Genomic DNA, 10804 nt, shown 5'->3' with positions numbered 1-10804 from the left:
GGATTGAGCGCCCAGGCCTGGGAGGCGTGGCCTGACTTTCGAAAGTGATTTCACCCAACTTAGAGGTTCTGGACGCAGAGGCCCTCCCCGGTCTCGCAGGTGCCTCCGGGCAGGAGCAGCTTCCGATGCCTCGTCTAGAAGGCGCTGCGTGCGCTCTTGGGCGCCTGGCGTTCTCTGGGTCGGGGTGTGTGGGAGGAAGGACAGTTTGTGGATAAAGACGTGTCCCTGAGCTGAGGACCAGAGGTGACTGGCTGGTGGCAGACGGGGTCCCCAGGGCCACCCCCACCCGAGCCCCCGTCTGCTTTCATTTTGCTCCTTCTGCGCTGACCCCAGATTGTCTTTCCCGCAGCAGGAGATGGGAGCCCGAGAGAGAACGTCCCGTTTGTCAACAACGTCGAGATGGAGAGAGAGAGTTTCTTTGAAGGGAAGAACATGGCACTTTTCGAGGTAATTTTATCTTCTCTAGGAAAGGCCCAGGGCGGTGTCTGTAATGTGGACAGTGAGGCAGCAGCACCGGGCGCCCCCGGGCCGCGGTCGGCCGAGGTTGAGCAGAGGCTCTGCCCGCACGGGGTCCCAGGCAGGGGACCGTGCGTGTCCCGAGGGCCTCAGGGGAGCCCGGTCTCCCGCTGCTGCGTGGGCAGAGCCCTCGCCGGGCGCTCCCTGGTCTGAGCTGTCCTCCCTGGGCGGTGGTCCTGACCTCTGACCTATAGCGCAGGCGCCCAGGCCTCACGGGCTTGCGTGGGACCATGTGTAGAGCCTGAGCGCAGGGTGGGAGCTCGCGGGGCTGGTGCCGCGGACGCGGGTGTGGGAGGGCGCGTGCACGGCCCGCCGTGACGGCTGCCCCCACGTGCAGGAGGAGATGGACAGCAACCCCATGGTGTCCTCGCTGCTCAACAATCTGGCCAACTACACCAACCTGACCCAGGGCGTGGTGGAGCACGAGCAGGCGGAGGACAGCCGGCGCCGCGCCGCCCAGGTACTGACCCTTCCCCCCCCACCGCTGCCCGCGCCAGGTGCCCACCCGGCCTCGCAGCCACGCGGCTCTGCCACCCGTTCCTGCCTCTGTTCTCCGTCCTGTCACCCTCGCGGCCCGTCCAGGGACACACGGTGCCCAGCATGTGGCCCCCCAGTTTGGGCGGGAACGGAACTTGGGGTGCCCTGGACGACACGGCTCAGAGGCCGAGGGGCCGCGGGACCCCCACGTGCCCAGGGCAGCAGCGGCCCCCTTTCTGTTTCTGAATCACAGGCACTGAGCCTGACACCGTCTTCCTAGGAATTTCATTCCCAGAGATCGTACCTGGGAGTCCGTCCTAGGAGGTGGGAGGAGCGGGGGGCTCCGTGGAAGACGCTCCAGTGGGTCAAAGCGCGGAAACCGCTTAAGCGTCAGTGCCGGGAAGGGCCGGCCCAACCGGGCAGAGCTCGTCCAGACTCTGCTGCCTTCGGTGGTGGCTTCCTCCAAGTGGGGTCAGGACGCTGCGGTTTCCGCCCAGGGTTGCGTGGAGCTGCGACTTCTCAGTCTCACGGGGCAGCGGCCTCTCCCTCCTCCGGCCCCGTGCCCCGATCCGCAGAGCTGTCCTGGGGCGAGGGTCAGAGACCTGCGCCAGGCCCCTCCTTTCCCTCCCTGCCTAGTTTTCCCGTAACTTCCCCAGCGACGGCTCCCCTCGGTGGGGGCTGCAGGCGGAAGCTGCTGGGTGCTGGGGGTCCGTGGTGCTGCCTGGGGACGTGGTGGCTGCCACGTGGCCCCAGGGGACCCTCCTTGTCCTCTCCTGTCGCCGTGGCTGTGCAGCTCTCAGCGGGGCGGGGTCTGGAGCCCCCGGGACACGCCGCCTCCCTTGCAGACCCCGCGCATGGGCACGTTCATCGGCGTCTACCTGCCCTGCCTGCAGAACATCCTGGGTGTGATCCTCTTCCTGCGCCTGACCTGGATCGTGGGCGCTGCTGGCATCCTGGAGTCCTTCCTCATCGTGGCCGTGTGCTGCTCCTGCGTGAGTGTCCCCAGAGGCTCCAGGCAGCTGGAAAGTAGGGACAGCAGGGCCACGTCTAATCCCGAGAGCCACGGCTGTCCAGGGCCTGCTCTTCCCGTAGAGCCGCCTCCTCCGCCAGAACCGGGACAACCGCAGGGAGGACAGGCCGGGCGGGCCGGTCTGGTTACCCATCTGTCCGGCGGAGTCGTACCCGCCTGCTTCTGCAGAGGCGTCTCAGCACCGGCAGCTCGGTGCTCCCCGGGGGACAGCCGCCACTGCTCTGTGGGTCCGGGGTTCGGCAAGGTCTTCCAGTTGGGAGGACCTCGGCATTTGCCAGGAGCCGTGGTGGAGAAAGGGACCCAGGGCAGCCCCAGGCCGGGTGGCACGGCCTACTGGGACCTGCCAGAGCTGCCACGTGGGCCCGGCTCACCCCACTGTCCCCAGAGCTCCTGTCCCCAGCCTTTTCCCCTTTGTTTTTGTTTGGAGGAGCAGCATTTAGTTGTTTTGATCACCCCGGGTGGCGACGGGACGTCCTGGTTCCCGCAGACGGGGCAGCCTTGCAGTGCGCCGGGAGCTGGGTGCGCAGATGGTGTTCTTGTGCCCCGCGGGCGGTGGGCACTGAGCGAGGTCCCCCTCGCACCCCCAGGGGAGGCAGGGCTGAGCCAGTCTTCTGGGACCGGTCTGAGTCTGATGTTCCCGGGCAGCTCTGTGCGCCGAGTACCGAAGGGACAGAGCTGGGGGGCCGTGGCCTGGCGCCCTGAAGCTCCCTGCCCTGTGGCTCAGCAGCTCCCGGGACCAGAGGCTGGGAGCGTGTGGCGGGGCGTGGGGGGCGGCCACAGACCTGTGCCCCATGGAGCATCTGTCGCCGGTGAGCTCTTGGAAAGCTCCTGCTCCTAAAACGGCTGCCTGTTTTTCGCAGACGCTGCTGACCGCCATTTCCATGAGCGCAATTGCTACCAATGGAGTGGTGCCAGGTAAGGGGTCCCGTCCGCTGCGCAGCCCTCGGACGTTTTGGGTCAATCTGCTTTGCAGGGCGCCGTAACTGCGCCAGGTGCGCGGTGGGTTCCGATTCCTTCTCCACTTCCGTGAAGACAGTGACTGTGCCATTAGCCCTGCACCCGCGGGTGGCGCTAGGGCACTGTGTTCCTCACGATGGGGCAAGCAGCCCCTGTCCCCGACGGCCCTGGGGGACACACCTGTGCCCACCTGTCTGCCGTCGGTGACTGAGGAGGGAGCTCTGCGTCCAGGCCCGTCCGGACAGCGCTGCTCTCGCCGGCATGCGGGATGGGTGCTGGTGTCCCTGGTCTCTGGCGTCCCCGAAGACGTGGCGGGACTTTGCTAAACCAGGGGGCGGCGCTGCCGACGGGCTCGCCCCGCAGGGCCGGCCGCAGGCTGTTGCTGTGGAGTTCGCGCTGGAGCGGGGTCTTCAGTACACGCCCTGGAGTGTTTCCTGCTCTGATTTATACCTTTGGCCTCTGGACAAAGGGCCGTGTTCATTCCAGGCCCGTACTTCCTCGTGGTTCTGAATTGTAACTTCCCGTGAGCAGCCCGCAGTGGTTTTCTCCTGCTCCGTGGGGCTGCCTGGGGGCCTCTGGTCTCTGCTGGCTCCTCTGGGCACTGGGGCCCCAGAAGTTGTGGCCGCGGTTTTCTCCCGACTTCACCGCGTGGCCGCCATCTGTCCCGGGACGGGCAGCGCCCGTGGGCGGGGGCCCAGGTCGTGGAGTGGGTGTTTGCAGCTTTTTCCTAGTCTGGTTTGGGGCCTGTTGTGCCTTAGGCTGAGTTCTTGGAACGTTTATCCCGTGAGAAAAGGTGACACGCTCTCCCCAACTCTGATTAATAACGATAAATCGGCTACAGCACTGACGCACGAACTCCAACGACGCCAGTCCTGTTCCCTGCAGCCCGCGTGTCCCTGTGTGTAACCTGCCCATCACTGGTGCCCCACCCCGAGCACCCCCCAGAGCTCTCAGCAGGGAACCGCCCGAGCCGGCCGGCGGGGGACGCACTCGCGGAGCAGCCCCTCCCAGCCGTGCAGTCGCGGAGAGCGAGTAGGGCCTCGCCTCGGCCCCCGGGCAGCCGTGGGCGCCGGCTCCGCGCTGTCGGGGAGCCCCTTCCTCGGGCGTGGCGCAGAGCCCAGCGGGAAGGCGGGGCCCAGGGTTGCCCAGACGTTCCCGGGTCGTCGAGCCTGCGGGTCTGCGTCCAGGCGCAGTGTCAGCTGGGCGGATAGACTGGGGGGCCGCGGGCCCCCGCTGCGCAAAGAGGCTGTTTAAGTGTGAGGTTCGACGCACCAAACAACCCTAAACGGCCTGGGTCGTTTCTCTTTGGCCTTTTTTAAAAAACAGCAGTTAGCAGAACGGGGGTGGGTCTGACGCTGAAACACGCAGAGCTTTCGGTGGGAGCCATCTGGGAGCTCCGCGCCGCGATGCAGGTGGCGGCTTTTAGTCCCCGTCCTTGGTCATGGTTTCCATGAGAAAACTGCCAGCCTGGAGCTGCTGGGGTCTCATGGTGACAGCCCCCCAGCCGGGCGCCTCCTGGGGACGTCAGGGCAGGGTGGGCGGCACTCCTTGCACGGTGCGCTCTGCTCCGCGGCATCTGAATTCGCGGTGAGCAGCGCGTCCCTAACCCGCCGTCTATCCCCCGCTATTTGCGTTGCAGCCGGCGGCTCCTACTACATGATTTCCCGGGCGCTGGGGCCTGAATTTGGAGGCGCCGTCGGCCTCTGCTTCTACCTGGGCACGACCTTCGCGGGGGCCATGTACATTCTGGGGACCATCGAGATTTTCTTGGTGAGTGGCGTTCAGACGCTTCCCTGGCCGGGCCCCGCCCCGGCGAGTTTATGGGGACGTGGCGCTCACCGGGCCCCACCCCGGCCCCCGGCTCTGGACGCCCTGCGCGCCGGGCTCTTGAGGCTGTTGGCCTCACCTCCTCGGTGTTGGTTGACGCCTCCCCAGGACTGGCCCCACCGTGTTCCCCACTTGATTTATCCGTGTGCTCCACGGGGCTCACGGCCCAGCAGGGCGCTGGCCGGCAGATGTCCCAGTCTTCCAGGAGTGTGGCCAGCTACGCCGGTCACCACGCGAGTGCCCAAGTCCCTTTTCTGTTCTCAGGACCTGCGAGGCCCCGGGACCCCCTCTGAGCAACCCCATCCTCAGTCCTTCTGCTCCCCCTCCCCTGCCAAACCCGGTTCCCGGCACCCTGGGCTGCTGGAGCCAACTGTGGGGTCTGAGAAGGTTCCAGAACCTCCCAGTGGGTTGGGCTGCCCTTGTGTGGTGCTGGGGCTTGGGAGTTGGGTCTTCGGGGCAGGTCAGCCCTGGTGGTGCCGTGACGACACCTCGCCCCTCCCCTGCAGACCTACATCTCGCCCGGCGCGGCCATCTTCGAGGCGGAGGCGGCAGCCGGCGAGGCGACGGCCATGCTGCACAACATGCGCGTGTACGGCACCTGCACGCTGGCGCTCATGGCCGTGGTGGTCTTCGTGGGCGTCAAGTACGTGAACAAGCTGGCCCTGGTGTTCCTGGCCTGCGTGGTGCTGTCCATCATGGCCATCTACGCCGGCGTCATCAAGACGGCTTTCGACCCCCCGGACATCCCGTAAGTCCCAGGGCCGTCCCGGGGCCCCCGCGTCGTGGTTGGCGCCTGGGCCGGGGTCCAGCCCCGTGGGTGCCATCCTGCCTCCCGGGAGCAGGTGCATTGTGGGCTTGGGGGACCCTCCCTCCTGGGCTCCCACAGGTGTGACCGCGGGTGAGGCGGGTCCAGCGCCCCCCACTGCTGCGTCTGGCCGAGTCTGCAAGGGCAGGAGGCACGCGGGACCGTAGGTGCCGTGGGGGCCGGCAGCGCATAGACCGTCCTGGGTGGGGCCCACTCCCTCATCCTCACAGATGCCCCCAATGGCCTCTGCTCTTGTCCTCCTGGAAGGGCAGTTGGGGGAGATGTCCGGGGTCCCCGACTGCATGGAGCACAGGCTGCCGGGCGACCCAGCCCCAGGGCAGGGCTGAGGAGAGGTCTGGCTCTCCGGCCAGGCCAGGTGGGGGCCTCTCCAGCTCCCACTCCATGGCAGGGTGTCCACAATGGGTGTCCACAGTGGGGGTGTCGACGGCAGGGTGTCCACAGTGGGGGTGTCCATGGCAGGATGTCCACGCAGGGTGTCCACAGCAGGGGTGTCCTCTGCAGGGTGTCCACGTGGGGTGTCCACAACACGGATGCTGGACAAAGGGAGGGGTCATGAGATCGCATGCACACTTACACTCTCAGAACAGTGTGTAGTAGAACCCTTGTGACTGATTTCTGGAATTTCCACTTGGCACGTTTGGACGGGGGCTGGCTGAGGGAGGCTACTGAGCAGTGCAGGGACTTACTGGGGCCCAGTGTAGGCGCTGGTGCCTCGCGCGCCCAGTGGCCCTCCTGCCACGGAATGCATGGTGTCAGAAGAGAAGCCACTTCTGGGGACACTTGGAGACCACACTGGTTACCTGGGAAGCGGCCGCAGGCGTGATGTCTTCCCTGCCCCCAGGGTCTGCCTCCTGGGGAACCGCACCCTCTCGTGGCGCGGCTTCGACATCTGTGCCAAGGTGCACGGGGACAGCAACCGCACGGCCACCACCGCGCTCTGGGGCCTCTTCTGCAACGGCTCCCAGCCCAGCGCCACCTGCGACGAGTACTTTGCCCAGAACAATGTCACCGAGCTGCAGGCCATCCCTGGCGTGGCCAGCGGCGTCTTCCTGGGTAAGGGCCCCGTGGCGCCTTGGGGCAAGCCTGGGTGGGGTGCTGCCGCCGTGTCTCTGGGCCCCATCCAGCCCAGCGCGAGGTGGGGACAGCTCTTCCATCGGGGCTGGCGGGTCGCTTTGGGTCCGTTCATTGTCATGACTGCATCTTGGCGGCAGGGGGGCGCCTGGGGACAAAGGACGTGTTAACGGTGGCGACTTAACAGGATTTTCCCGTCTGCTTCCTTCCCTCATGAAGAGACAGAAGTGACTGCCCCGCCCCAGCCCAGGGCCAGGCCTGAGGTCTTAGGGAAAAGGACACTGGCAGGGTCCCTCCAGAGGGACGTGCCCTTAGAGCAGTTCGGGACACACGTATTGCGCAAGTGACGTTTTTCTTGAGCGCGGAACGCTGTTCTAGATGGGGAAGGCACCTTCTCAGAGCTCAGCGTTTTAGAGCTGGCTTCCTTGTTTGAGGTCGGAGTGCGCAGCGAGAGCACAGCCGCGACCCCTGACCTCTCGCCGCTGGCGGGGTCTATCAGGCGCGGTGGTCCCACGGTGGAAGCCCTGATGGAAAGTGCCGGAATCCCGTCAGGAACTGACCTTGCCTGGCCTGTTTTCCCCCACAGAAAACGTGTGGAGTGCGTACGCGGACAAGGGGGCGTACGTGGAGAAGAAGGGTGTCCCCGCGGTGTCCGCGCCTGAGGAGAGCCGCGATAGCCGGCTGCCCTACGTGCTCTCGGACATCACCACCTACCTGACCCTGCTGGTCGGCATCTACTTCCCCTCCGTGACGGGTGAGGCCGGGGCGCGCCTGCCGCCTCTCTCTGTCGCTGTCTCTTTATCTCCGTTCTCTCCTCCTCTCTCTCTCTGTCTCTGTCTCTGTCTCTGTCTCTGTTGCTGTCTCTCTGTTCCTCTCTGTCTCTGTCTTTGTCTGTCTCTGTCTCTGTTGCTGTCTCTCTGTTCTTCTCTCTCTCTGTATCTTTGTCTCTGTCTCTGTGTCTTTCTGTCTGTGGCTCTTTATTTCCGTTTTTCTTTCTTTCCGTCTGTTTCTGTCTTTGTCTCTCTGTGTCTGTCTCTATTTCTGTCTCTGCGTCTCTCTGTCTTTGTCTCTCTGTTTCTGTCTTTGTCTCTGTCTCTGTTGCTGTCTCTCTCTCTATGTGTATTTCTGTCTCTGTCTCTGTCTCTGTGTCTCTGTCTCTATCTCTGTCTCTGTCTCTCTGTCTCTGACACGCTCATTCGTCCGCCTTTCTTGCGTGTTTGGCTTGGGGCACGGAGCGGGCTCCCGTGCTCCGGGCATGTTCTGAGTGGCTGCGGGGTCTGTGACGGTGTCACGAGGCTGCCCCGGGTGTGGGACGCTGAGCCGCGAGCTGCCGTCAGGCGGCCTCAGGAGCGGGACCTCAGCCCCCTGTGCCCTTACCCGAGTGGGCCGCGCTGTCCTGGTCGGGTCCGGGCCCTCAGGTCGTGCCAGGTCGCGTCTGACGTCCCTCCGCATGTGCGCGCACCTGTGTGGCCGTGGCTGCCCCTCTGCTGCCCACCACGCCTGCTCCAGGGCCGCCTCCTGGACTCCGTCCCGGCCCGGAGCCCGGACACAGTGACAGGACGCTCGGCCTGCCGGGCTGGGGTCTCTCCGGAAGGCGGCGAGTGGGTGGCCCTGGGGTCCGAGTGCGCGTGCTGCACAGCGGTCGGAGCAGGGTCCCCGCGTGGCTGCATGTGCTCAGCACGCCTGTGGCCCCCGTGTCTCTACTGCCCCGGACGCCACCTTGAGCACACAGACGCTTCTGGCTAACCATGCAGTGGGGTCAGATGGGCTGTCCAGTCAGCCCCCCGGCTGGGCCTCGCTGAGCTGGGTTTGCATTCCTCGCACCTGACACGCCACGCGGGGACTGGAGCGTGGTGACCGCTGACGTGGGCGCGGCAGCAGAAGGGGTCAGTCTGCGGGCACCGGGCTCCGAGTGCCGCCAGGTCATGTTCTCGTGATCCTCCTGTCCACGTTGGGCCCTGGGTCAGGCAGCGTCTGGCCATGTCCTCCTGGGAGCCCGGCTCTCGACTGGGAACACAGAGGCCACCGGAGCCCGTGGGCAGGGGGCGCCGCACACCCGAGTCTGGCCTGATCTTCGTCCTGCGGCCACCGTCCTGCGGTGTGGACAGGCAGGGTCTGGACGGTGGCCTCCTTCTCGGGGGCACTGGCCTCGTGCAGATTCGGGCTGTCCCAGAGGCCACCTTTCCAGCTCATGGCAGTCACACTGGGTCTGGTAACCATGGCGATTATTTCTGCAGGCATCATGGCGGGCTCGAACCGCTCCGGGGACCTCAAGGACGCCCAGAAGTCCATCCCCACAGGGACCATCTTGGCCATAGTGACCACATCCTTCATTTGTATCCTTGAGTCAAGGCCTGGAGGTGGGTCTGTGACCTCGGCCCCCAGACCCTTGCCGGGTGCTGCGTGGCACCCGTGGGAGGGCTCCCAGGGTGAGGGGTTCTGGCCACAGTGCCCGCCCTGGAGACAGCTGGTCATGTGGTACGTGGTCGGTCTGTCACACGTGTGTGATGCTGTGGGGACAGCTCTGGGCGGCACGTAGTGCCCCACGGTGTGCGTGTGGCTGGGTGTGGCTAGGTCGCTGGCTTCTGACGTCCCCGAGCCCTGTCCGAGCTCCGTTTGTGGAGCTGGGGGGTGCCCTGAGGGCCACCAGGGTCACACGTGTGCCCAGGACAGGGGTGGGGCGCAGGGGCGCTCCGGCCCGCCTGGGGCCCGGGACCAGCATGTCACGTGCACCTGAGACCCGCTGTTCCTTGACTCGCGCCGCAGATCTCTCCTGCATTGTGCTTTTCGGGGCCTGCATCGAAGGCGTGGTCTTACGAGATAAGTACGTTTCCGTCTGCGGCTCACACTCCTGCGCTCAGGGCTCTTCCCGGGGGGGCGTCAGCCTCATGATGAGAGCAGCCCTAGGACGTCACGGTGTCCGTCCAGAGCAGACAGCCGTCCCGGCACTGGGGTTCGCCCCCCTTGTCTGGCTCAGGTCACGTGTTGTTCCTTCTGCTGGGCCGGGCGCTGCTCAGAGCAAACCCCGAGCCCTGGTGCAGCGGGGGGCTCGGCCGTGGGCCCCTCCAGGGAGGCCATGAGGATGGGGCTCGGAGCTGGGACCCTGGGAGACCCCAGCCCTGCTGCCAAGTGCGGATGTAACAGAAACCCCAGCAGGGCATCCGCTGACCCTGCGCCTCGAGGGGTCCTGGGTGGTCCCCGGCAGTGTGGCTTGGCGTCCGCGGGTACAGAGGCCGTGCCGACCCCGCCAGGCTGGCTCTTCCTGCTCCGGGAGTGGCTCCGAGGGGAGGGGGACGCCCCCGCCTGTGAGGACTGGCCAGGCGGGTGGACTGTGTCTGGGGTCTGTAGCCCGGCGGCCGGGGGCCCCCGGGAGGCCCCTCGTGGGGAAGGTGCGTCTGCGGGGTGCTGTGAGCTCGCTCGCACAGGTTCGGGGAGGCGCTGCAGGGGAACCTGGTCATCGGCATGCTGGCCTGGCCCTCGCCCTGGGTCATCGTCATCGGCTCCTTCTTCTCCACCTGCGGCGCTGGCCTGCAAAGCCTCACGGGGGCGCCCCGCCTGCTGCAGGCCATCGCCCGCGACGGCATCGTCCCCTTCCTCCAGGTGAGCCCCGCTGGCTGCGCTGACCCAGGCGGGCGCCTGGCTCCCCTGAGGGGTGGCCGCAGAAGGTCAGGGCCGTCCGTGGGGCCCCCGAGGCTCGGCCTGGCCCCTAGGAAGGGCGGGCTCGTGTGTTCAGCTTGTCTCTGAAAAGGGAGGCGTTTCTCCTGCTCCTGCGGCCACCTGCCCACCTGCCCTCCCCCGCAGGTGTTCGGCCACGGGAAGGCCAACGGGGAGCCCACCTGGGCCCTGCTGCTCACGGCCCTCATCTGCGAGATGGGCGTCCTCATCGCCTCCCTGGACAGCGTGGCCCCGATCCTGTCCATGTGAGTCGTGGGGGACAGGGTGGGCGTGAGGGCCGCGGGAGGGCTGGCTCGGCAGTGGGACCAGGGACACAGTGTGCGGGACAGATGCCTGCTGTGGGGGGCAGTGGCCATAGGACAGCAGAGGCCCGGGGCCCAACTCTTGTCCATGAGACTCTCGGCTGTTGTGCAGAGGCACGTGGG

The 10804-nt window shown here is 66.3% G+C and overlaps 1 protein-coding gene across 2 annotated transcripts in view; it reads left to right on the top strand.

The window, feature by feature from the left end:
• The first annotated feature begins 354 nt into the window (after positions 1-354).
• Positions 355-10804, top strand: part of SLC12A7 (solute carrier family 12 (potassium/chloride transporter), member 7) — a 26596-nt gene continuing 16146 nt past the window's right edge. Inside the window, exons 1-12 of one of the 2 annotated variants that reach the window (XM_012663726.1) lie at positions 355-447; positions 854-976; positions 1839-1985; positions 2884-2938; positions 4620-4750; positions 5314-5555; positions 6475-6686; positions 7291-7458; positions 8942-9040; positions 9471-9528; positions 10130-10304; positions 10506-10624. In XM_012663726.1, coding sequence (XP_012519180.1) covers positions 400-447; positions 854-976; positions 1839-1985; positions 2884-2938; positions 4620-4750; positions 5314-5555; positions 6475-6686; positions 7291-7458; positions 8942-9040; positions 9471-9528; positions 10130-10304; positions 10506-10624 — 1577 coding nt within the window. In that variant the 5' untranslated portion in view covers positions 355-399. The remainder of the gene's footprint in view (positions 448-853; positions 977-1838; positions 1986-2883; positions 2939-4619; positions 4751-5313; positions 5556-6474; positions 6687-7290; positions 7459-8941; positions 9041-9470; positions 9529-10129; positions 10305-10505; positions 10625-10804) is intronic. The other variant, XM_012663727.1, reaches the window with a different exon arrangement.

Source organism: Propithecus coquereli, unplaced genomic scaffold, assembly GCF_000956105.1.
Source record: "Propithecus coquereli isolate 6110/MARCELLA unplaced genomic scaffold, Pcoq_1.0 Scaffold827, whole genome shotgun sequence".
In the NCBI taxonomy this organism is placed as follows: Eukaryota; Metazoa; Chordata; class Mammalia; order Primates; family Indriidae; genus Propithecus; species Propithecus coquereli.
Note: the sequence above shows the minus strand (reverse complement) of the source record. Positions and strands in the feature narration are given on the sequence as shown.